Source organism: Mesoplodon mirus, assembly GCF_964341445.2.
Source record: "Mesoplodon mirus genome assembly, chromosome: 2".
Taxonomy (NCBI): Eukaryota; Metazoa; Chordata; class Mammalia; order Artiodactyla; family Ziphiidae; genus Mesoplodon; species Mesoplodon mirus.
The window spans coordinates 112,813,247-112,839,993 of record NC_138977.1 but is presented as its reverse complement, the minus strand read 5'-3'; the positions used below and the strand labels follow the sequence as shown (position 1 = coordinate 112,839,993).

General features: G+C 44.3%; 1 protein-coding gene across 1 annotated transcript in view; it reads right to left on the bottom strand.

Moving 5' to 3' along the window:
• Nucleotides 1-20,661: 20,661 nt before the first annotated feature.
• LOC309814643 (uncharacterized protein) overlaps nt 20,662-26,747 on the bottom strand; it is an 82,784-nt gene continuing 76,698 nt past the window's right edge. The window contains exon 5 of the mRNA XM_082640653.1: nt 20,662-24,138. Within this exon, the coding sequence (XP_082496779.1) occupies nt 22,733-24,010 (1,278 nt within the window). The 5' untranslated portion in view covers nt 24,011-24,138 and the 3' untranslated portion in view covers nt 20,662-22,732. The remainder of the gene's footprint in view (nt 24,139-26,747) is intronic.

Here is a 26,747-nt window from a genome sequence, read left to right as displayed (position 1 = left end):
ACGACGTTACTCACCCAAAAGGCGCCTGGTCCAGGAGCCGCTTCTTTTCTAAAAAATGAAAGTAGTGCTGAGGAGCCTGAAGAGCCATGGCTGGGAATCAGGAACCCCACAGCTGACCCTCTAGACAAATTTGGTCTAGATGGCCGCTCAAGGATGGTGACAAGAGCGCGTACATGCTCTACCAGGAGCTACAGTGCCTCAGGCAGGTGGTCACAAGACCAAGAAAACTCTTGTTACCCAAATTGTTACCTAGCAAGGGCTCCCTACTGGACACACATAGAAGCCAACACTATGGCACTGGCTTTTGGAAAAGAAGAGCTTTACTGCGAGGTTAACCTGCAAGGCTCTCAAATTTGTCTCCCTGATCCCGAGTCCGGGGCAATTTGTAAAGGGTTAGGGGAATTTCAAAGTTGGAAGCTCATTGGCTAGTCTTGAATCAGTCCATATAAGCTACTCGTGCTGCTGGAAGCCAGATTTTCCTTATTTAATGGCTTCTCAATTAAGGGGCTCAGGTGGCAACATTTCTATTCCTTGAGTTCTGCAGACCGAGATTCTTGGTTCCAGGGTCATCCTGGAGATAAGGGTTCCCAGTTTGCACATGCGCAGTGTTGTTTCTGTAAAATACCTCAAGGTTTGAATAATCAACAACCTATTTAAAGGAGACAAAACCAGTTTAAGCTGGTGCTGTTTCAATTTGATTGATCAAAAATCTAAGGAGGCCTTCCCTGGTGGCGCAGTGGTTGAGAGTCCGCCTGCCGATGCAGGGGACACAGGTTCGTGCTCCGGTCCGGGAAGATCCCACATGCCGTGGAGCGGCTGGGCCCGTGAGCCATGGCCGCTGAGCCTGCGCGTCCGGAGCCTGTGCTCCGCAACGGGAGAGGCCACAACAGTGAGAGGCCCGCGTACCGCAAAAAAAAAAAAAAAATCTAAGGAGGCAAAAGCAGTTTAATCTAGTCAGTTTTACTTGCTGTTTCAGAACAAACAAACAACTGAAAACCCAGAATTGGCTGTCTGCCCCCTGTGGAATTATTTATGATTCAAAGGTACTGTATTGTACTAAGAAATCCTTGTTGCTTATCTATTTTATGTAGTTTGTATCTGTTAATCCCATACTCCCAATTTGTCCCTCCCTCCATCTTCCCTTCAGTAACCATGTTCTCTATGTCTGTGAATAACAGATTCATTTGTATTATTTTAGATTCCAAACATAAGTGATATCAGATAGTACCTGTCATTCTCTGACTTACTTCACTCAGTATAATATTCTCGAGGTCCATGCATGTTGGGGCAAATGGCAATATTTCAATCTTTTTTATGGCTAATATTCCATTATGTGTGTGTGTGTGTGTGTCTGTGTATGTGTGTGTGTATAAAATATATATCAAGCCAGTCATCTGTTTATGGGCGCTTGGGTTGTTTCCACATCTTGGCTATTGTAAAGAGTACTGTGGTGAACATTAGGATGCATGTATCTTTTCAAATTAGAGTTTTCATTTTTTTCTGGATATACACCCAGGAATGAAATTGCTGGATCATATTGTAACTCTATTTTTAATTTTTGAAGGACCCTCCATACTGTTTTCCATAGTGGCTTCACCAATTTACATTCCCACCAACCATGTAGGAGGGTTACCTTTTCTCCACACCCTCTCCAGCATTTGTTATTTGTAGACTTTTTAATGATGGTCACTCTGACCAGTGTGAGGTGGTACCTCATTGCAGTTTTGATTTGCATTTCTCTAATTATTAGCAAGGTTGAGCATCTTTTCATGTGCCTATTGGCCATCTGGATGTCTCCTTTAGAAAAATGTCTGTTTATGTCTTCTTCACACTTTTCTATTGGGTTGTCTGTTTTTTCTATATTGAGTGTATGAGCTATTTGTATATTTTGGATATTAACCCCTTGTCAGTTGCATTGTTTGCAAATATCTTCTCCCATTCTGTAATTTCAAAGTATACTGCCAAGCTATAGTAACCAAAACAGTATAGTACTGGCATAAAAACAGACACAGAATAGAGAGCCCAGAAATAAACCCATACATGTGTGGACAATTAATTTATGACAAACCAGCCAAGAATATTCAATGAGGAAAGAACAGTCTGTTCAATAAATGGTGTTTGGAAAACCAGGCAGCTACATGCAAAAGAAGCAATATGTTCCACAATCCTACACCACACACACAAATGAACTCAAGTCCCCACCCCCACCCAGCTCTGACGGCCGCCAACTGCTCCTTGACATGGACGGCCTCCTTCTGGTGGGTAGCCTGCAGCCACCTCAGACAAAAGCTGTCAGGTTGGGGGGCGAGTAGGCCGCAGGCTCTCAGAGCTGGGTGCAGCATGCGGGACCCCCAGGCAGGCGGCAGGGACCCCAGGGCTACATCAGACTAGCCACACAGCACTCGAGCGTTGAGGGCACCAGGGGCACTTCTGGCAGCTGTGCTGCAAGTGAGGACGCAGTGCATGGGGGGCAGCACATGAGGGTGTGGTGCTCCGGGAGGTTTCCATCCAGCCTCAGGGGGCCACAGGCAATGCCGGTACAGCCTAGCCTCAGTTTCCCCAACTGCACCCTGACCTCCAGGATCCCTACTGGCTTGCCCCGAGGTGCATGCACCTTGCTCACAGCATCCTACAGGGTGTGGTCCTCCACCCGCCAATTTGGGGGCATCTGCCAATGTCTGGAGGTGTTTGGAGTAACCCAGCTGGAGGTTGGGAGTTACTGGCATCCAGTGAAAAGCAGCCAGGGATGCTGCTGAACCTCCCACAATGCACAGGACCACCCCGCGCCACTGCAATGCTCCAGACCCAAGTATCTGCGGTGCGGAGGTGGTTGAGGAGCCCTGCTAAGCGGTCTGGCTGGCAGGAGTGACTCCAAGCATGGACATCACCTGGGAGCTGCTTTGCAGTGCAGAGCTCAGGTCCCCACCCCACAGCTGCCAAATCAGAATCTGCATTTTCACCCAAGTGCCGGAAAGTTTGAGATGCACACAGCACTGTGGATTTGAGCAGTTAACAATCCTTATGTGTGTCCTAAACATTCCCATAGTCGATGGTGGTAGGCAAGAACTTCACCAACCAAGACGAATTCAAGTAGAATTCAAAGAAAACACTCAATTTATAACTCAAGAGCAAACTGCCCTGAGCGCTACCTAAAGCTTAGGTATGTGGTTCACGACACTATGAAATGTTATACTGTTACGAAACGTGTTCTATCCTCCTAGTCTCCAGAAGGCTTCACAGGACTGTAACAATGTCTGCGTACTTTTTTTTGGTTGCACTGGGCATTAGTTGCAACAGGCAGGCTCCCTAGTCATGGCTCTCCAGCTCCTTAGCTGCAGCATGCAAACTCCTAGCTGCAGCATGCATGTGGGATCTAGTTCTCTGAACAGGTATCGAACCACTCTCCCCTGCATTGGAAGGTGGATTCTTAACCAATGGACCACCAGGGAAGTCTCAATGTCTGCATACTTTATGTAGCCTACTGACCTGGTGGAGGTTTACATACATTAGTGCTTCATCTCACAAAATCCTGCAAGGTGGGAGAAAATATTTGCATTGACTAATTAAAAACAAAAACGTTGCCCTCAGAGAGGTAAAGTTACTTGCCCAAGGTCACACAGCTAATAAGGAACAAAGCTGAGAAATGATTCCCGATCGATCTGATTCTATATATATGTGATGTTGTGCTCATCTTACAGGGTGAGTGTGACCTGCCCCTGATGATCATATGGCTCAGTGGTTCAGAAGTAATGAGACTGATTTTTTTTTAAAGGACCACAAGAAACAGTCTTTTCTTTTTATGGACCCAGAGATATAAACAAATAAATTCCTAGGGGGAAAAATAAATTCCCTTAGAGGTCACTAATTGTATACAGCAGAGTGTATGCAGCTACTAAATCTGAAATTACTCAATTTCAAAAAGCTTCTGGGATTCATAAATATAGTTTGCAGACATGAGTTTTACTGCTCAGGTGGTCAAATTAAATTGTCAAATAAATTCCTTACCCTCTAAAAAAAAAAAAAAAAGAACTCAAAACTCATTAAAGACTTGAATGTAAGACCTGAAACCATGAAATCCCCTAGAAAAAAACATAGGAAGTAAGCTCTTTGATATCAGTTTTGGTGATGGTTTTTTGGGATTCCGAAAGCCAAGGAAATGAAAGCAAAAACAAACAAGTGGGACTAGATCAAACTAAAAACCTTTTGCACAGCAAAGGAAACCATCAACAAAATGAAGTCAACCTACCCAGTGGGAGAAAATATTTGCAAATCCTATATATGATGAGGGGTTAATATCCAAAATATATAAAGAACTCATTCAACTCAATAGCAAACAAAACAAAAAACCCCAAACAATCTGATTTTAAAATGGGTAGAAGATCTGAATAGACATTTTCACAAAGAACACATACAGATGGTCAACAGACCCATGAAAAGATGCTCAGCATCACAAAGCATCAGGGAAATACAAATAAACACAATGAGATACCACCTCACACCTGCTAAAATGACTATTATCAAAAAGTCAAGAAATAACAAATGTTGGTGAGAAAGTGGAGAAAAGGGTTCCCTTGTGCACCTTTGGTGGAAATGTAAACTGGTACAGCCACAACTGAAAACAGTATGGAGTTTCCTCAAAAATTTAAAAATAGGGACTTCCCTGGTGATCCAGTGGCTAAGACTCCGCGCTCCCAATGCAGGGGGCCCGGGTTCAATCCCTGGTCATGGAACTAGATTCCCGCATGCCGCAACTAAGAGCCTGCATGCTGCAACTAAAGATTCCCACGTGCTGCAACTAAAGATCCCACATGCTGCAACTAAAACCCAGTACAGCCAAATAAATAAATAAATATTTTAAAAAATTAAAAATAGAACTACCATATGATTCAAAAATCCTACTTCAGGGGATTTGAAGAAAAGGAACACACTAACTGGAAAAGATATATGCACCTCCATGTTCATTATTTGCAACAGCCAAGATATGGAAACAACCTAAGTGCCCATCCATGGATGAACAGATAAAGAAATATATACCTATGTGTGAGTGTATATATATGTGTGTGTGTGTATATATATATATATATATATATATATATACACACACACATATATGTTATTCACCCTTAAAAAGGAATGAAATCTTGCATTATGCTAAGTGAAATAAGCCAGAGAAGACAAATACTGCATGATTTTACTTATATATATGGAATCTTAAAAACAAAAATAAGGGCTTCCATGGTGGCGCAGTGGTTAAGAATCCACCTGCCAATGCAGGGGACACGGGTTCGAGCCCTGGTCCGGGAAGATCCCACATGACGCAGAGCAACTAAGCCCGTGCGCCACAACTACTGAGCCTGCGCTCTAGAGCCCGCGTGCCACAACTACTGCAACCCGTGTGCCACAACTACTGCAGCCCATGTGCCTAGGGCCCGTGCTCCACAACAAGAGAAGCCACTGCAATGAGAAGCCCGCACACCGCAATGAAGAGTAGCCTCCGCTCACCGCAACTAGAGAAAGCCCGCGTGCAGCAACGAAGACCCAATGCAGCCAAAAATAAATAAATAATTTTTTTTAATTGAAAAAAACTCCAACACCCGACATTCATAAATATAGAGAACAGATTGGTGGTTGCAGAGGAAGGAGCTTGAGGATTGGTGGAATGGGTTAAGGTAAAAAGATACAAACTCCCAGTTACAAAGTAAATAAGTCATGGGGATGTAATGTACAGAATGGCAACACTATAGTAATAATACTGTATTGCATATTTGAAAGTTGCTAAGAAAATAGATCTTAAAAGTTCTCATTACAGAATAAAATGTATAACTATGTATGGAGACAGATGTTAGAGAGACTTATTGTGGTGATCATTTCCCAATATCTATAAATATCAAAACTTCATGTTGAATATCTGAAACTAACATATTATGTCAGTTGTAACTCAATAAAAAATAAGGTAACTACTGTATCCTAGGAAAAAAATAATGCCAGAACTAGTTATGACCTTCTGAAAATGATAAAAAATTTTTTACAGATTTCAGTTCCCTCCTCCTCTACCCCCATCTATTAATGTTTGTACCATATCTACATTCTCAGAACATAAAGCCATTATGTACTACAATCTCTTTTCATCCCTCATTTGATCTTAATTCTACAATAACTATATATTTCCTGCACACAGTATTTCTTACTGCAATGTCTCTTTAGTTATTTTGGTTTCTGAAGCTGATTTTTTAGTACATTCCTCAGGGAGGGCTTCTGGAACACTCTACTGAAACACTACAATAAAGACAGCATCAGTATTACTGATTTTTCCTTTTAGCCAGTATGGCTCAGCACAGAACTGTTAATGAGTCTATATTTAAAAATTTGATGTTTTGCTCATCAAGGACTTGTTGGCATTAAAATTTGCTTTTTGAAAAATTGCTTTAAACCTCATTTATCTTGATTTCTGACTTTTTTTGTTGGCCCCTGAAATTTTGTGCCTGAGGCCAGTGCCTTTCTTGCCTCACCTGGTTCTAGCCCTGAGTTAGAGCTTCTCTGTCCTTTGTCTTTACTGTTCCCATCCTATTTAATGCTCATTTCACCCCCAACAGTTGCTGTTCTCTATGGGCTCCAGTCCCATGGAGCTGTGGGGGTTCAGTGTGAGAATTCACAGACATTCATGCCTTACCTCAGACCTCTGCCTCACTAACTGTGGAGTGAACCGAGTCCCTCCCAGTCTCAGCTGCAAGTCCTGGCCAGGCTCCTGCACCACACAAGCTCAAGGCCCTCCTGTGGGTCCTCCGTTGGCCCCTACACCGCGCATGCGTGGGGCTCTGCTGGGAAAGGGGCTGGTGCGGGCTCGTCTGCTCCTTATAAAGAGCGTGCGCAGGGCCCTCAGGAATCGAGTTGCGCTGTTGCTTCCTTCGACTCTCCCCACACTCATGGTGATGTTGGGCAGGTCTCGTGGCTGTTGTGCTCCCACTTGTATTGTGCACTGACCAATACCCTGTCACCTAATCTAGTAAAAATTCTCCATAGGTTTTGGTTTTAATATCGTAGCGCTCTGTGTTTATATAGGGATTCTGGAAGACATAAGACCACGCTTCCACCACCACTGCCATCTTCCCAGAACTCTTTAATTTATTTTTAAAGGATACTTTAAAAAAAAAAACCAAAAAACAGTGGAGAGCCAGAATTATTTTGTCACGTACAGACAGCATTAACAAAAAAAACTATATAAAAAACAAAACCAGACTCTACCGTCTGCTCAAGGCATATGTATGTTCTCATTGTTAACAAGGCAGACTGCAGCTGCTAGAGACATGACACCCCCTGGTCCAGGAAAGATGTAGACCAGACAGTCCAAACACCTACATGCTACACACACCCAGACCTGTGATGGCCTGGCCCAGCTCAAAAGGAAGAACAGGAAAGGCTCTGGGAGTGAAGAGAGAAAGGAAAGCTGGGTGCAAGTTTGTGATCTGATGTTTCAGCTGTCAGGGTGAAGTTCCTGCTACTGGTCCACAGAACCAGGTGAGGGACTGAGTTTCACTGCCTTTTGATGGGAGAGGAGGCAGGGAGCAGGGATGGACACACACAGAAAGCCAGGTCTGCTGGTGGACTGTGCCCCTAACAGAAGGGTGACTAGAAAACATTCTACTCACTGAGGAAGCTTTACTGTCTGGGCTCTGGGTGAGCAAGGAAGACACTACCCTAAGGGGGGGAACTGTAGGCCTGTGCTGCAGACTGAATAAGTATGTTTCCCCCAAATTCATACGCTGAAATCCTAACCCCTAAGGTGATGTTATTGGGGGGTGGGGCCTTTGGGAGGTGACTAGGTCATTAGGTCATCCCACGAATTCAATGAACACCTTATAAAAAAAGGCCTGAGACAGTCCCCCTTCCTTCTGAGGACACAAAGGATGAAACATCACAAAAACAGTTCATGTATTTTTCATTCTAAACTATCACTCAAGAATAAAAGCAAAATAAGAACATTTCCAGATTAAACAGACTGAGAGAGTTTGCCTCTCTCAGGCTGTCACTGAGAGTGAGTAAGGATGCATTTAAGGAAGTGAGTGAATCCCAGAAGGAAGGAGTGGAGTGTGAGAGACGGAGGCAGGAGATGGGGGGAAGCAGGTCTCAGTCAGACAGTCATCGACTGTGTGAAACAACAGTCATGGATTAGTAATAACAATAATCATGACTAATTAGAGGCATAAACTTCTGTGGTTCAGTGCTGTGTCCTGGCCATCACCTGCCACCCTACCAGGACTTGGGAAGCCTGAGCTGAGGTTGGGAGAGCATATATACCTATTTATATAATAATTATTTATATCTACCTATATAATAAGAATTATACACCATGAACAAGTGGGAATTTTCCTGGAATGCAAGAATGCTTCAACCCAGGAAAATATTATACATTGATGTAATGCATCACATTCATGGAATACAGGGGGGAAAAACCCATGATCATCTCAATAATGCAGAAAAAGTACCTGAAAAAATTCAATACCCTTTCATGATAAAAAAAACACTCAACAAACTAGGTTTGAAGGAAATTACCATGACAGAATTCAAGGCATATATGTAAAGCCCATATCAATATCACACTCAATGGGGAAAGACTGAAAACTTTTCCTCTGAGATCAGGAAGCATGTAAGAATACTGGGTTTTACCACTTCTATGCAACATAGTACTGGTAGTTTTAGCCATAGCTGTTAGGAAAGACAGATCAATAAATAAGTTAATGAATAAATCACTAAATCACTGACATCCAGTGATTTGAAAGGAAGATGTAAAATTATCTCTGTTCACACACGACATGACCTCATGTGTACAAATCCTAAGGATGTCACAAAAATGATGTCCAAACTAATAAATAAATTCAGCACAGTATCAGGATACAAAGTCAACATTAAAAATCATGTGCATTTCTGTACACTAACATGATCAATCTGAAAAGGAAACTAAGAAAACAATTTTATTTACAACTGCATCAGAAAGAATAAACTACTTAGTAATTAACTTAACCAAGGAGGTGAAGCCTTGTTCAAGGAAAACTGCCAAACTTTGCGAAGAGAATAAATGACACATATCCCATTTTCATGGACTGGAAGACTTATCGCTGCTAAGACCTCAATACTGCCCACTGAAATTTACAATTCCAATGCAATCCCTATCAAAACCCCATCCTAAATGGAAAACCCCATCCTAAAATTCACCTTACACTCAATAGACCCCCAAATAGCCAACAGTTTTGAGGAAGAAAAGCAATGTGGGAGGATGCACACTTTCTGATTTCAAATCTTACTGCAAAATTAGAAGAATCAACAATGTGGTACTGGCATAAAGATAGAATTAAAGATCAACGGAGCAGAATTCAGAGCCCAGAAACAAACCCTCACATATATGGTCAAATGACTTTTGACAAGAGTAGCAAAATCATTCAAGCAGGAAAGACAGTCTTGTCCACAAAGGGTGCTGGAAGAACAGGATATGAACGTGCAGAGGAAAGAAGCTGGACACTGCAAACACTGTTTATAAAAGTTAACTCACAAATCAATCAGAGACATAAGGGTAAGAACTAAAACTATGAAACCCTTAGAAGCAAATATGGGACAAAATTTCACTACGTTGGACACAAAGACATACATATATCCATACAGACACAGACAGAGATTTCAGTTTCCTTGCTTGAGTTTTAAAAAACCTCCTTTTTTTTCCCTTTCAGTTTTAAGTTCTACTAATTGAGCCAAGGCTGTAGTCTCATGTGATGTAGGCTGTGTTTACATTTCAGGACATAATAAGAATTATAACTTCAAGCTTTCTCTTAGGAATACTTTTTCTCTCAGGCTCAGAACTTTGAAATGATATTTTCCCAAGCCGGCTTTCTCTACAGTTTTAGAATGTCAAAAGAGCTCCATCCTGGCCATTTAAGAGTTAAGTGCTTGCAAGCATTGCCTTTGTTCCAATTCTACATGAAGTCAGCCTGAGTTTCAATGGGTAGCTGTCTGTCAAGGGAGCTGTTTGGCTTTCGAGGCATGGTTTCTCATTATTAATTTGGTACCTAATTCAGATATGATCTGAACAACCTTCTGAGGGCAGAGCGATGGATCAAATTTGTGCTGCTTCTGAGTCTAGCTCCCTAAGGAGTTACCCTTGAGTCTGTTCCACTCTTTCACTTGTCTCAGTTTCCCCATATGGCAGAAAAACTGCTGTGGATGCTCAGAGCACGAGGTGATCAGTCTTATTGTGCCCTCAGGTGAGCAGAATTTACTTAATGGTTATAGTGAAATCCCCTGTAGGACCACTAATCATCAAGAGGATTGATTGTCAGATACTTCCACTAGGTTCTCAGTTGCTTGAGTGAGAACACCTTGTGGCCAGAAGGAGCAAACCCCTCTTTTCTTCAGAGCTGAGCAGCCTCAGTCTCTCATTTCACTAGCAAGCAGTGTGTTCAGACATACATACATAATCTTTCCAGTTTAAGCCAAATTTCATTTCTCTCCAACTCAGTTCACTCTAAATTTACCCCGGGTGCTTGCCTAGTAATTTCCCCCTGAATCCCTGCCTAGGGAATGAACCAGTACCCTCTTAGCACTCCAAGTCCCAAGAAAAATAGCTCGAGTAAAATTCAGAACATCACTTAAAGCAATGCTGTCCAGCTACCAGGAGAACTCACCAAAGAACCTAGGAACACTGATAAGCAGGTGGAGCTCAAAGGGCCCGTGCTGCTACCAAGCACCAGTTTGGGGCAGACTCAAGGTATTCTCTGATGGGTGGCTCTAGACTATACAAAGAATAATGCTTTTATCTCTGAATAAGAGCACAGAATTCCACAAAATACACAATCTGCAATCCATGAAAATAATCACTTCTCCTTTAGTCATCTTCCTAGTAACGAAAGTAAAGATCCATGATTGAGGAGACAATGCTTGCTTTCCCAATGCCAGAATGAGCTCGCTAACACACCCTCTCTCTCCATCTTCCTCTCCCCTTCAACCCTGACAGTTTCTTTGTCCATCTTTTTGTCTGTCTCTGATTCTCTCCGTCCACCTGCCTTTGCCCATCTCTGTTTTTCTCCCTCAGTCTCTGTCTCAGTCTCTCTTCTCTTTCTCTCAATTGCTCTTTTTTTGCTCTTTTTGCCTCAGCTTTGCTGTGGTCGATGCCTAATAAATGTTTCTCTGCCCCCCTTATGTCCCCACAGGCAGTACTGTTTCATAAAACACAATCATTGGCAAGTGCCCTTATCAAAAATTCACTAAACCACGATGGCAATCATTAAAAACCCACGCTGCCTGGGAAATACTCATTAACAGTTGCCTCTTAGTGGATACAGGCCACAGTCACTTCTACGTCAGGAGACTCTTATGTACCTGATCCCCATCTTCGAAATGCATATTCCTTTGTCTTCAAAACGAAATGATGTGTTGCTTCCTCATTAACAGAGACCTAACTGCAGTGTTTTAAAAAGTCATTCCTGAGTGTTTTGTGTGGAAAATTTGCTAACTCAAGAAAAAATTTCAATAGAGAAAAACAACCTACTCCTGTCCTACCAAATACTGTACCTTGCACCAATCACTAGTTTTGACTACATTCTATTATGATTTGAAGCCTGATAGCTAGGCTGTTTGGTACCAACAAATAATACATAAAAACCCACAGAACAAAAAACAAATTCTCAAACAAAATATGCATTTGCTGGAGACAATCCGAGATTTACCTGCAATTAGACATTCAAAACTGCAATAGTTTGGGACTTCCCCTGTGGTCCAGTGGTAAAGAATCCACCTTCCAATGCAGGGGACCCGCGGTTGATCCCTGGTCGGGGAACTAAGATCCCACATGCCGTGGGGCAACTAAGCCCACGCGCCACAACTACTGAGCTCCTGTGCCTCAACTAGAGAGCCCACGCGCCCTGGAGCCTGTGTGCCACAACTAGAGAGAGAAAACACGCACGCCACAACTAGAGGGAAGCTCGCACACCGCAACAAAGAGCCCGCACATCTCAACGAAGATCCTGCGGGCCGCAACTAAGACCCAACACAGACAAAAACATAAATTAGATAATAAATTAAATAAATAAATAAATAAATAAATACAAAACTGCAATAGTGCATAGCACAGTGTCATGAAATAAACACTTATCCTGATTCCTAAGTCTTCCCTTTCTCGTGCAAAATTTAACACAAAAAAACCTCAAAACAAACAAAAAACAACCTAGCACCTAAGTAACTAGAATGTGCAAATACTTGAGCGTCTATGATAATTGCTCAGAAACGAAGTTTTAAATGATCATTTAACTTAGAGGAACACTGCGTCGCGAAAAGATGGCCTGTTGCTGGAACAGAGTTCCACAAACAAGAAAAACATAAACCGTTCACAAAGCCCTCCATAAGCAAAAACATAAAAAGCCCAGAATTTCCTTATTTCTAACTTTGGTTAGATGTTACTATGTCACACGTTACCCTCCAGAGAGCGCTCTGCGAGTCAGTTACCAGTCATTTCAGTTAATCAAAGGTGAAAACGCTGAAAGCGAAGCTTCAGCCTTTTGGAGCTGACCCTCCTGAGAGCTTCAGGAAAGGGCACAGAGGCCCCCGGCTGAACACCGCTCTTGGCGGCCGGGGGTCCAGGATCCCCGAGCTGTGCGCGCGCCCATCACCCGCGCGCATCCCGAGAGCAGAGGCCCCTGCACCCCTCCGGACCCACCGCGCCCGAGACGCCCCCCCGCGGCCCCGTCTTCGGGCTCCTCTGCGGCACCTCCCCGTCCAGGCCCCGCGAGCCCGCGGCGACGGGGCCGAGTCCGGCGTCCGCAGACCCAGAGGCCAGCACCCCCGCCCCGGGCGCGTGGGGACAGCCCCGCCGCGAGGAGGCCCGAGGCGCGCCGAGGAGGGAGGGCTGCGAGCGCGCGGGGCGCCCACCGCTCAACGGCCGCCTTCGTGGCCCCGGCCCGGCGTCCTCACCCTGCGGCCAGTGGCGGCGGCCCCGGAGCCGAGGAGCGAGGGAGGCTCGCGCTCCTCGGGGCTGGAGGGGTCGGGCCCCTGGCTGTTGGGCAGGCGGGGGGCTGCGGACGGGGGGCGCGCGGTGAGGGGCTGCGGGTAGAGCTGCACTTACTCGTCTCTGCGCTGCTCCCCCGCCGGGAGCGTCACAGTGTGGGGACCGACTCGTTCTCCAACTTCCCTTTCCTCGGGACGCGGGTCTTCAGGAGCCCCAGCATCCCAGCGGCAGAGCCCTCTCACCTGGCTCCGCTTACGCCTGCGCACTCGCTCCTCGGGAGGGAGTGGGCGCGGCGCGGCGCGGCGCCTCCTGGCCTCAGGACCCCCGGTCTGCATACCCGTGTTTATTTTTAATTTCCTGAAAGTATTTTACTTGAAATCAATTTTAAAAAAATAAATGGCACGTTTTCTTGTCCAAATCATAATTTACTGACTACAGAGTCTTGCCTTTGTAAGATTTCTTTAGGGGATCCTAACTGGTTCTCGGTCAAATGACCTGAGTCAAATAACGGGTATCAAAAAATTTTTAAATCATATTTTCCTTCCATCAGTCACTAATAAGTTTTACCATGTGGGGTTTTATTGGGTGTGGATTATATTTACTAATAATCACCATCATTGGGTCCCTAGAGTCAAAATGTGGGTTTCCAACAGGTCTACTTCAATAATCACAGAGATCCTTTTTCTGTTTGAGAGATACTGAATTTTGATCCACCTTTTTGAACATGTTGCGATTTCCTCTGAGCTTCTTCCAACGTACAGGCAGACAACAGCTACAAAATGGTTCCCAATCGCCTGCCTAGGAATTAAAAGAATCTATTCCACTCAAATATCCTGGTTAGAAACCACATCTCTACTTTCTCTGGGCGTGAATAAACACCAAGGAGAGTCTGTAGGAAATGAACAATTCATCTGAAAACTACTGCATTTCCTCTCCTTCATCCTGGTGTTTAGAGTAGGAAAACACCACTGGTCAACACCAATTGGTTTTCATTAAGTTTTCCTTAAGAGAAGAAACTCAGTTTTATTGAGGACAGCAATTCACCAGATTAAATGCTCTAAAGCCTAACCTCTCTTGTACCTCAGAGTGGCCAAACTTCAAATCAGATGTGAATGGAAGGATTATGTGTAACTTACGGGATTGCTTAGAGCAGAGACAGCTCTATGGGCTCCTTTGCCCTTCATCTTTGTCCCCTCTGGCCTCAGAAATGAAGACATGGTTGCCTGTCAAGGCTGGCGCTCCAGCAGCCATTTTGGGCCAGGAGACAGCCTTGAGGTTGGATACCAGCTAATGATGATGGGGAGAAAGAGAGATGAGGCTGACTACAGTGCTGTGCAGTTGAAGGTCAGCAAGGACTATCCAAGTCCATAGTCCTTTTTCATGAGAAAGGAAAAAAATCTCCTTCTTGTCTGTGCATGTTTTGTTCTTGGTTTTCTGCTATATTATGGCTACCTACTATTAAGGGAAGTATTAGTTTTGCATTGAAACACTGTGAACTTTGACATGACAATCCCCATCTCTGGGAAACTTCCTCATGTGTACCATGGTGGGAGCAGGGGTGAAGATGGCCCGTATATTCTGAAGATCCCATTCTTTTGCCTGGTCCACATCCATGTCATCTTCTATTACTTACAGTGCCTCAGCTGCTCTTGCGAAAATGTCCCTTGTCCCTCAGTGCACAAGGTTAAGTGAGGCTGAAACCCCTTCCTGGCTGCAAGACAGAGAGGACCACAGAGCCACTGGGGTGCCTCCAAACTGTGAGGGAGGCCCGAGGTTGCTCATGTCACCCAGACATACCCTACCCAGGGATGTGAAAGCCTGGATAGCCTGTGTGCAGACTTTGGAAGCTCTTTGTTTAACCCATCATTGTACAATTGGAAAACTGAGGCCCAGAGAGGCTAAGGGAAAACACAGGGCACTGAACAGGGGCAGAGTCTTGAGATGAAGGGAGAGTTTGGACCTCCTAGACTAGGGCTGCCCCCTCCCACAGGGTTTACTTTGGAAATTAGAGCTCCTAGGACTCCAGAACATCCCCACCCACGTGGAGTAGATTCCTCTGCGTGTCCACACAAGTATATACTGACACACACACTAACATCAGAGGAAGGGACCATAGGGCCTCGGGTCAGGGAAGTGGTGGACCTTGGGGTGGTGACAAATGGAAAAGAAGAACGATAATGACAACATTTATTATCTCACACTATCTGTGGGCCAGGAATTGAACATAATTGAGCCAGAGGCCTCTGCCAGTGTCTCCCAGGGGTTTGAGGCTGTGGACTCATCTGAGTCAGGATCTGCTTCATCCAGTGGTAGGCCACAAGAGTATCTTCAGAGGCTTCTTCCCTAGAGTGAGGGACCAAGGGGAGAGAGAGGGAAGAGAAGGAGAGAGAAAATTGCAACATAGATGAAGAAGTGGAAATTGTACACCTAAATTCTAGGAGATTATCAAATGGTCCAACCACTGTATACAACACTTCAGCAGGTCCTCAGAAAGACAAACATGTAGTTTTCAGTCAAAGCACAAATTCCACTCCTAGATCAATATCAAAAAGAAGTGAACACAGACATTCAAATGCCTGTACACAAGTATTCAGAGCACCACTACTCACAAGAGCCCAAAGGTGAAAAAAATCCTAATGTCCATCAACAGATGAAAGGAAAGCCAAATGTGGTGTGTTCATGGAATGGAATATTATTCAGTGACAAAAAGGATGCAAATGTTCTGGAATAGACATTAGAGGGGGTTATGTAACATTGCGAATGTCCTTAATGCCACTCACATATACAATTTAAAATAATGAAAGAATTAAATTTTATTTTAAGTGAAATTTATATCATAGAATAAACAAGTTAGTATATGTAATTCAAAAACATACATTAAACATGGAATTATGGGGGAGGAGGAGAAAGGCTCCAGGTTTGCTGCTGGCAGTGGGGCAACTCCTCATCTGGCCCTGAAGGCACTGCTGGTGCTGGTGCTTGTTGCCAACCTGGGAGCAGCGCCTGAGTTGCTAGAACTAGGTCTGCTGTGGTCTCTAGATCTAGAACTGGAGCTGGATAACACGCCAGGGCCACAGCTGGTTCCAAAGCACAGTGGTGCTCCAAAACCACGGGTAGCTCCCTGGGTGAGGTTGGCTTAAGTTCTGGAACTGAGGCTGTTGAAGACACTGGCTGAGGTTGTAGAGGAAGTGCTACGACAGGTTCCCGTGATGATTCAGCCTTTGACTATGGAAGGAGAACTGTTTCGTGTACCTTCTCTGGATCTCCATTTGGAGCCTCTGTAGGTGCTTTTCATCACTTTGAGCTTAAATGAAAGCTACGGCATGAGCATTCTCTGTCTCTGGAATTGGAGCTAGCATATTTGCATGATCTAGCCCTTGAACTTGAATAGGAGCTGTGGCTTGAGCTTGCTTTGGCTCTGGAGCTGAAGTGAGCAGTAGAGGTGTAGCTGGCTCTAGGTCTTGAGGTATTTCAAGAGCTTGTTCTGGAGCTGGTGCTGTAGCTCCAAGAAGGGAAAATATCATCAATAGGACTGCTTTTCCACAGGTCTCCCAAAGACAGGAAACTTCTCACTGCCAAGCAATGAAGTCTCAGTCCAAGATGCCACCCCCAGGAAGTCTTCCCAGACTGCAGTCCAGGGGAACAGTGATCTGAGTCTCCTCATTGCTCCTGGCCCAGTTCTAGCCTCTGGAGGATCTTCTCTCTGTGTGGCTCCACCCCTTCACCTCCCCACTCACCCCCATCACCCACCCTGAGTCCCCCTCACCAACACCCTCTGCCTCAGGGGGCTCTAGGTGCTCCAGCTGTGCCAGGAGAAGGTGGGTTCGCTGCTCCAGGTCTGAGCCAGGCATGCTGAGCTCTATGTAAGCCAGGAGCATCTTCAGGCAGGGAAATTCTGGGGGCTGGTAGAAATGCTCAGTGTAATGGTGCAGCCAGGTGCCTAGGATGGAGGACATCCTAGGGGAGAGTCAGGTGGACAGCAGAGTCAGAGGCCTGGCCTTCCTTCCCCACTGCGCTCCCCACTGACACTCATCTCCCACAGCACAGGGTGGGGTCAGCTGTCCCCTGAGTGTCACTGGGTCCCCTGAGCACCAGCTGAGCACCCACTGGTGAGGATCCACCAGACAGTGACCAGGATGCTCTCCACACCTTGTGTTCTGGGTCCCAGAATGGGGGGTGGAGGCAGGGCTGGGATGGAGAGGGGAAGGGTATGGACTCTCTTAGGGGCGGACTCTGACCTCTGACCTCCCGGATGCTCCTCACGGCACCCCAGCCCTGTCCGCAGCTCTCTTGGACTCCTTTCCACTTTTCCAGGAGAAGCCCTCGGACCTCTGCCCTCAGCACGAACCAGCAGATGTGTGGGATCCAGGGTTCTGCCAGCCCTGCCCATCTACAGACCCCACATCTCCATGCAATTCTTTGGAGAAGGGAGTCCCTCCCTCCTGAATCAAAGCCCACTCACATTTTCAGCTGGTGCAGGTATAATAGAGCGCTGCAGGGCACAGCCCTTAGCACTGGGCCATTGCTGTGCGCCCTTACACCACACTCCCTTAACAGGCAACAGTTACCAGGAGACCATTAATGCAGAGGGTTAGAGCTGCATTAGAGGTCCTGCTCAACCATTGGTCAGCACCACAGAGGGCCCCATTCAGCCATTGGTCGGCGCTACAGTGGGCCCCGCCCCCAAGTGAGCAACTGTCAATGAGCGACCCTTAGGGGCAGCATTGAGCCAATGGTCGGGGGAGTGGTGGTCGACAGGTGGAGAGTGAGCTAAGAGGCAGATCCCGGCCTTCTTTCTCCCTGGGGCTCTCCAGCCCCCCGGCCTCGGGCTGGCGGGTGAGCTGGGGGCCCAGGGAACAGGCTGGGGGTGTGTCCTGCAGGGCTCCAGAGCCCTCGCCACGACGCCCACTGGCCGGGCCCAGGCGCTGAGGCGGCGGTGAACCAACCTCTCCCCCATCCCTGCCTCTGCGACCTAATGGCAGCATCAGGCTGCATGGGACACAGTCTGAGGGACCTGACCCCCGTGATTTGGGCGGCCTGAGGAGCCTGAGGGCCAGTTGGGTCCTGGGCGCCTGGCTTCCTCAGCGATGACGGCTGGGCAGGGTCTGGGGACCCGGCCCTGAGGGAGCCACCATCTGAGATCTGCCTCTTCAGCCGGGCCTGGGCACTGGCGGAAGGACCCAGACTGGGTGCTGGACGAACGCTCTGGGGCTGGGTAACCCGCCCCCCGCCCCCCGCCCCCCGCGCAGGGGCCCCCTTCTCTCAGCCAGGCCTGGACCTCGAAGGGTGAAAACTGTGCCTTGGGACCTTCCCCTTTCTTGTAGAACAGATAGTAGCATTTGTTTTGGTGGAGGTTTAAAGGAACATCGGGACCTATGACCTGACCTCAGGAAGAAGGGATCTGACTGGTGTCAGAAGTCTGCAACAACTAATCACGCCCCTTCCTCACCTTTCCTGTAAAAGGGCTTTGCTGAAAGCTTTCAGGGAGTTCGGGTTTTTTTTTAAGGCATGAGCCACCCGTCTCCTTGCATGGCCCTGCAAGAAACCTCTCTGTTCCTAACTCCGGCGTTTTGGTATCGTTTGGCCTCACTGTGCGTTGGGCACATGGACTTGCATTTCGATAACACTTGGGTCTCTCAAGGCCTGTCTCTCTCCCCCAACCTGCCCAGTGGGGATGATTCTAGCATGTATTTCTAGGGATGGCCTCAGGCATGTCCTCTTCTGATCCCACCCCATAGCCCTTATTTAACGTCACTCTGCAGGCATGCGTGTGTGTGTACATGCCAATGAGCACTCTCTGGGTGGCCAGAAGAAAACTGCCCCCACATAGGGAGGGATGTGCAAGAGCTTCCTAAGATCTTATGGTTTCTAATTTCCAAAGCAATCCCAATGAGAGGTGTCCAATCCTTGGCCTAGGAGATCAGAACACAGTGACACAAGGCCATACAGGTTGCAGGAGCTGGAGTTGGGATAACAGACTCAGACACTGGCTCCACTGTCCACACCCGTAACCACAGTGCTGGGTGCAGCAAGACAGCCGCCTTCAGCAGGCACCCATCCTGGCAGGCTTGGCTTCTCTGGCTGGACACATAGTGGCCCCAGGGTCAGACTGGAAAATGATGGGCTGCTGTCACCAGACAGACTTGACAATCTTATTTGCTTCTGCCTTCATGTTCCTGTCCTTAGATACCTCTCCTCAATACTGAGGGTGGCTGACACCTTTTACCCAGGCGCAACTCCAGTATAAACTGAGTCAACTTCACCAGGATCAAGAGGGTTTTTTAGTCAGCTGGAGTAAAAAGATCCTCAGCCTCGCTGGAAATCCCCGGATAAGCAGTTTTCCCAGTGACTTCATTAGGACTCAGGCACCCAGAGGTAGTCACTGAGATGGGGAAAAATCACATGCTCAAATTTATAAATATTCTCTCATAAAATCATCTCCTTATTGATAATGTCTTACCTGATTAAGGACTTCACATGTCCTGTCAGATAATATATGCCTACATACTCACATAAAATGCTGCACATTTCCACACTGCATGTTTTTTTCAAATATGGAATACATACACACACACACACACACACCAAATCCACTCAGAATACAGTTACAGTAGCTATTTGTACTACTCCTTTCCTTTAACTTCTATATATTTTAGGGGGTAACAGATAATCCTAATACAGAGTTACAGTTTTCTAAGTCTATTTTCACCTTTACCAGTGTCCTGTGTATTTTCATATGTTTTCACGTTGCTGATTAGCATCTTTTCATTTCAGCTTGAAGGACTCCTTTCAAGGCAGGCAGTGTCCTATAATTGGCCCATCTGAGTTATGCACCAGCAGAATAATGTGGACAGGAATGCAGAGCCTAAAAATACAATAGCCACTTCAAAGGGTAATTCTGCGTACAATTTTTTAAACATTTTTATTTATTTATTTATTTTTATATTTATTTTTGGCCGTGTTGGGTCTTCGTCTCTGTGCGAGGGCTTTCTCCAGTCGCGGCGAGCAGGGGCCACTCTTCATCGCGGTGCGTGGGCCTCTCACTATCACGGCCTCTCTTGTTGCCGAGCACAGGCTCCAGACGTGCAGGCTCAGTCGTTGTGGCGCATGGGCTTAGTTGCTCCGCGGCATGTGGGATCCTCCCGGACCAGGGCTCAAACCCGTGTCCCCTGCATCGGCAGGCAGACTCTCAACCACTGCGCCACCAGGGAAGTCCTGCATACAATTTAAAAAGGGGTTTCAAATCAGTGAAATAGGGTGAATAAATCAAATGGTGAGAGATCAACTGGCTATTCATCTGGATAAAAACAGAGTTGGGTCTTTACCTTGCACCATATTTAATCAAGCAGTAACAGAAGGGGGTCAATTGATCATTTAATTTAACTTAAAACACATTTGTGGGGCTTCCCTGGTGGCGCAGTGGTTGAGAGTCCGCCTGCCGATGCAGGGACACGGGTTTGTGCCCCAGTCCGGGAAGATCCCACATGCCGCGGAGCGGCTGGGCCCGTGAGCCATGGCCGCTGAGCCAGCGCGTCCGGAGGCTGTGCTCCGCAACGGGAGAGGCCACAACAGTGAGAGGCCCATGTACCAAAAAACAAACAAACAAACACATTTGTTTCATATGTTTTAAAGAGAAGACACCTGACAAAATGGAAAGTTCTAAAAAGAATCTTGTATCAACTTAACAAATCGAAATTCCTTTCAAACAATGGAATGATAGACTATTTTATTTCTAAAGTTCAAGTTCTGAACATAAATGCCTTTGGCTATAACAGAACACTCCAAGTCAAACTATTCAGTATCTGTGAAGTAGGTAATAGTATCTCCATTTTGCAAATGAGGAAACTGAGGCACAGAGAGATTAAATCACTACATAGGTCACACAAGTGATAAGTGGCAGAAATAGAACAGATTGTCTGAGAAAACAATGCCATGTCACATAATTCAAGGAAGAAAACTGTGGCATTCTACCACACTAAATACAAACACAGATAGTTCTTAGCTCACATAAAATCTGGGCTTCACACCTAAATTTATATAAGCATATCACTTAGACATATAAAAAATATAAAATGGGGGTAACTTCTTCAACAAGTGCTGTTTTTAATCTGTAAAGTAGAAGTACTAATGTTCAAGGCTACTTTTGAACATTAACTCAGATGTGTGTTATAAACAATTGTGTGCTGGTTCGTTGCATACTTTAAGTAAACCTTGATTCTATTAAACATTGTTTGGGTCATTTACTGAAAGGACAGTTTGGTAACAATGTTTATACCCATTTATATATGTCACCAAAAAGTAGAGAACACAGTGGCATTTTATGCACTCAATGTGTCTTCTAAAATATATGTTGTGTAAATATATGATGAAACAACAATAGTATTTAGTGTAGGAAACCCTGATATAAATAAAGTTATTTAGGTAAGCGTCATCATTCCACTATGATTATTTTGGGGTCTAAAACAAAAATCAAACATACATGAAATAGGTGTTAAAGAGCATACTTATGCATATCAGCCTGACATAGCTCAGAGGCTATTCACATACACATTGAAAGCTGCTACTCTGATGCTTCAATTCATTTGTGCCTTTTTTAAAGCTACATATTCCATGGTGAGCATGACTAAGTAAACATATTGCATTATATTTCTAATAAGATATTTGGTACTGCATCCAAAACCTTGCTTCTAGAATTAGATTGTTTCCAGATGAAGATTCCCCCAACATTTTTTTATGAATTTATTTATTTATTTTTGGCTATGTTGGGTCTTTGTTGCTGTGCATGGGCTTTCTCTAGTTGCGGTGAGCGGGGGGCTACTCTTCGTTGCAGTGCGCAGGCTTCTCATTGTCGTGGCTTCTCTTGTTGCGGAGCACAGGCTCTAGGTGTGCAGGCTTCAGTAGTTGTGGCACATGGGCTCAGTAGTTGTGGCTTGCGGGCTCTACAGCTCAGGCTCAGTAGTTGTGGCACATGGGCTTAGTTGCTTCGCGGCATGTGGGATCTTCCTGGACCGGGGCTCGAACCCGCGCCCCCTGCATTGGCAGGCGGATTCTTAACCACTGCACCACCAGGGAAGCCACCCCCAACATTTCTAAAGCTGACAATTTTCTTCTGTCACATATTCTCTGATATACAAATTTTGAAATGTGTTTTGAGATTATAAGGTTTTATTCTACTCTCAATTATCTGATGTTCAGTAAAATCTGTGTCTTTGTGAAAATCTTCCTACATCCATTTCATCTTTGGGTTTTTCCATGGTAAATATCTGATTTACAAAATGCTTGACTTGCTGATGAAGGATTAGTAAAATGCAGGATATTGACAGCGGTTTCTCTCTTACTGAATTCTCTGACATACAGTGTTTCTCACTCCATCATTAGATTCACAGGGTATATGAAATACAGGATGGCTAAGATAAGCTATGACAACAAATAGACCTGAACATGTGATGGCTCAACACAATGCAAGTTTATTTCTTGTTCCTGAAAAGTCTTAAGGGTCATGGTAGAGAAGGGAGGGCTCTGCTCAGGAAGTCATTCAGAGACCCTGGTTTCTTCCAACTTGTGAATCTGTAATCTCTAATGCCTCACTCCCAAGCTGTCCTGAGGATGATCTTTGACAGGGAAAGAGTGGGAAGTAGGAAGGATTCCAAATGAGGTCTTTCACAGGCTTGGAAATAATGTACATCACTCACGCCCACATTCTGATCCAGAGCTTGATCGCATAACCCCATGTGGATCAAGGGAAAGCTAGAAAATCTTAACTAGTTGTGCACCCACAAAAAAAAGGAAATGAGTATTGGGAAAAACATAGACAGTTTGTGCCACATGGGGCTTCTGCCCTATGTGAATTCCCTGATGATTAGTAAGGGTTGATTTCTGACAGAAAGTTTTCCCACATTCTCCACATTTATAAGGTTTCTCCCCTGAGTGAGTTCTCAAATGATTAGTGAGGGTAGATTTCTGACAGAAATTCTTCCCACATGCATTACATTCATAGGGTTTTTCCCCTGTGTGAGTTCTCTGATGTTTAGTAAGAGTTGACTTCATATGAAAAGATTTCCCACATTCATTGCACTGGAAGGGTTTCTCTCCTGAGTGAGTTCTCTGATGTACATCAATGGCTGACTTCTGACGGAAAGTTTTCCCACATTCATTACATTCATAGGGTTTTCCCCCTGTGTGAGTCCTCCCATGTTGAGTGAGGGATGACTTTCGGTAAAAGGACTTCCCACATTCACTGCATTGGTAGGGTTTCTCTCCTGTGTGTGTTCTCTGATGGTCTGTGAGGGCTGATTTGTGACTGAAGGTCTTCCCACATAAATTACATTCATAGGGTTTCTCTCCTGTGTGAACTCTCTGATGGACCATGTGCGTTGACTTCTGTTGGAAGGACTTCCCACATTTAGTACATTCATAGGGCTTCTCCCCTGTATGTGTTCTCTGATGCACTGTGAGGTTTGACTTGTGATTGAATGTTTTCCCACATTCATTACATTTGAATAGCCTCTCTCCTCTCTGATTTTTCTGAAGTTGAGTGAAGTGTGACATTCTGCTGCAATTATTTTCAATTTGACTGCTTTCATGTTGCTTCATTTCCATGTAGATTCCATGACATTTCAAAAAAAAGGACTTCTCACAGAAAGTTTCCTCATGTCCAATATATTCACAGAATTTCTCTCCTGTATGAATTTGCCTATGTGGGATTATCACAGTCTTTTTCTCCAAGGCTTTCCCACTATTATTATATTTAAACATCTTCTCTGAAGTTTGGATATTTAGATGCTGAATAATACCATTATTACAATCAAGGGCTTTCTCATTTTGATTATTTTCATAAGAATCCCCTTGAGTATGAGATTTTTCCTCCTTAATAACAAGTAATTTCTCATGTATATTTAACACATCAGGCTTCTTTCTTGAAAAGTTTCTATTACTACTAATTGATATTGAAGTATTTTTCAAACTCGTTCCATATAAGTCATATTTATAAGGCATTATTCTTGAAGAAACAAAGTTTGTGCTCATATTAGATGATTTTCCTAAAGCATTAACTTTCTCTAAAGTCAATGTTTTGTTGTTGAATGCAACTTGTGGCAAATATTTGTCTTGGTTGTCCTGGATTCTCTCTGTTAGGTCATGAGTTTTGCAGTCTTCTAGAAATTAAAATATTGAACATACCATAAGAATTTGAACAGATTTCTAATAGAATTGGACTAAGATACAAATGTCATACTATATATTTGACTTTTGCTTTCAGGAGTCTCTCAAGATCAAAGTGACTCTTCCCCATCTAGTTTGTTTGGGAAAACAAATGTGGAGAAAAGGGAGAAAAGCTAATAATAGGAAGACGTAATTATTCAGCATTTTACAAACAGAACTTTCAAAGTGGGTAGAAATGAAAATGTACACTCAAGAAACAGAAAATAGAGGATGGAAGATTTTACAGAAGTGGTAGCTTCGGGTAGGAGGAAAATCACAGAGACTGGGATGGGTACAACTGAGCTAATGAAGAGTAATTTCAGTGACAAGGAAAACCAGTAGATAAAGGTGTTAATGGGGAAAATAAAGAGATGGCCTACAGAGTAGGTCTAATACCCTCAAATCTACATTGTTTTTAATAACATTGTGACAAGTTTTCATGCTCCAGTTGAACTTCCCTTATTTCCATTCTACACATAACGGCAAAGTAAATTTCTGAATGCACCAACTGCCTCATGTTTGAGGGAAGAGTTATTAGATTGCACTCTAATTTCCCTTCTAGCCATGATTCACAGGAATGTACAAAAGAACGTACAAAACAATGGCAGACTAAGTCACCTGTGGCAATCTAGATCTGACGCATTGCTCTGTTTTGGCTGTGATACCTTAATATTGATCTATCATAGTTGTTCGACAAGTAAACTACCATGATAATCACATTTACTTTCACTTACTTTTCCTTAAAACCTTGCCCATGCCACAATACTAACACTTAATTTTCCTTTATATTTCACATCTCACATTTCTACATTTCAGGCTTCTACATACTATTAGAATTTAAGGGACATATTTTTCAATCCAGTCCTAGAAAATGAGTAACAATCATGTTTATTTACCATTTAGAAAGTCTTGTTCACATTTGTTATCCAGTGCAACAAAGTCTGTCAAGCTGAAAAATCACTGACCAAGTACCACATAGAAAACTATTACAAGTCATCATTCTAGCAAACAAAATTTACACCAACTAAATGCCCATCAGATTTTCAAGCTACCAATCTACAGCTCCATAATCAATAACCCCTGCCCTACTCTAGTCAGTTCTTTGTCTCATTGAACTACCCACTCTTCACAACAAGCTGAAAATGTGTTCTCTCACTCAGCCTTGGTTCTATTTAGTATCTAGAAAAAAAAATGTCATAATGATACTATTACTCCAAATCTCCACGAATGCCTTCTGAAATCTTCCTACTTTCTAAACTTTCAAAAGTTACATTTACTCTAAATCTAAAAGTAGTTCTGGGCTTCCCTGGTGGCGCAGTGGTTGAGAGTCTGCCTGCCGATGCAGGGAACACGGGTTCGTGCCCCAGTCTGGGAGGATCCTACATGCCGTGGAGCAGCTGGGCCTGTGAGCCATGGCTGCTGGGCCTGTGCGTCCGGAGCCTGTGCTCCGCAACAGGAGAGGCCACAACAGTGAGAGGCCCGCATACGAAAAAAAAGCACTTAAAATAAAAGTAGTTCCTGTCTAGACCTGTTGTTTTAACACAACCTTAGATAGCACTGCTTTGTAACGTACTGTACTTCACGTACAGTAAGACACATATATTGAACATTCTAAAACCAGGGTGTGTCTTACAATTGATCATAGACCTGTGATCAGCAGGTCACAGTATAATGCGCAGAATATTTTTTCCTTAATTGTTCATCAAATAATGGTCTAGTTACAAACTATGATCTCTTAGATTTGAAAAAATATGACAAGTTTTTCTTAATTAAATGCTGAATTTAAAGTGCTTCATGCAATTTTATTCTCATTCTTATAACCAGGGGATGGTAAACTTTTCCTTAAAGGGCAAAATAGTACATATTTCAGGGTTTACAGGCCACCATCTGTCACAATATTGAACTCTGCTATTAGAGCATGAAATCAGCCAAAGACCATATGAGCCTGGTTGTGTTGCAAAAACAGACAAATGAGCATGGTTGTCCTGAAAAAAAAAATTTATTCACAAAAACATGGTAGGTCTACAGGCCATAGTTTGCTCCGATCTAACAATGACCAATGCGCACAGCAGCTGTTGTTAGCTCTCTTATTTCCTTTGAACTTGAGTGATTTTAAATCAATACACCCCAACATGCTATGTGTATCATCATTACCTGGAAAGCTTTTTCAAACACAAACGTTTAGACGCTATGCCATTTTATATTTGATGAACCAGAATTATTGCAAGGCATCGCAATTTGTTTTTGAAAGGTGTTGGCTTTAATGAGCTGAGCAGAATTCTACATAAAAATCAGAAATCTATGATTCATCACTCCAATTAGTAAAAAAATTCCAAGATTCATGGTAAGGCATCGCAAGGCATGTGCAATCAGGTCCCAATATGACCTGAGCATGTACTCTGAAAGAATTCCCTCATGGTGTTTTCAGAATACGAAGTTCTTCCTCTATCTGGTTCCAATCAACATGTGTTTATCAGAAGTCTATGTCAGGTTATATATATATAACCAAAGTAAGAAAGAGTAACCCAGTGGCCATTTTCTTTGTTAGATCATAAACCAGGTG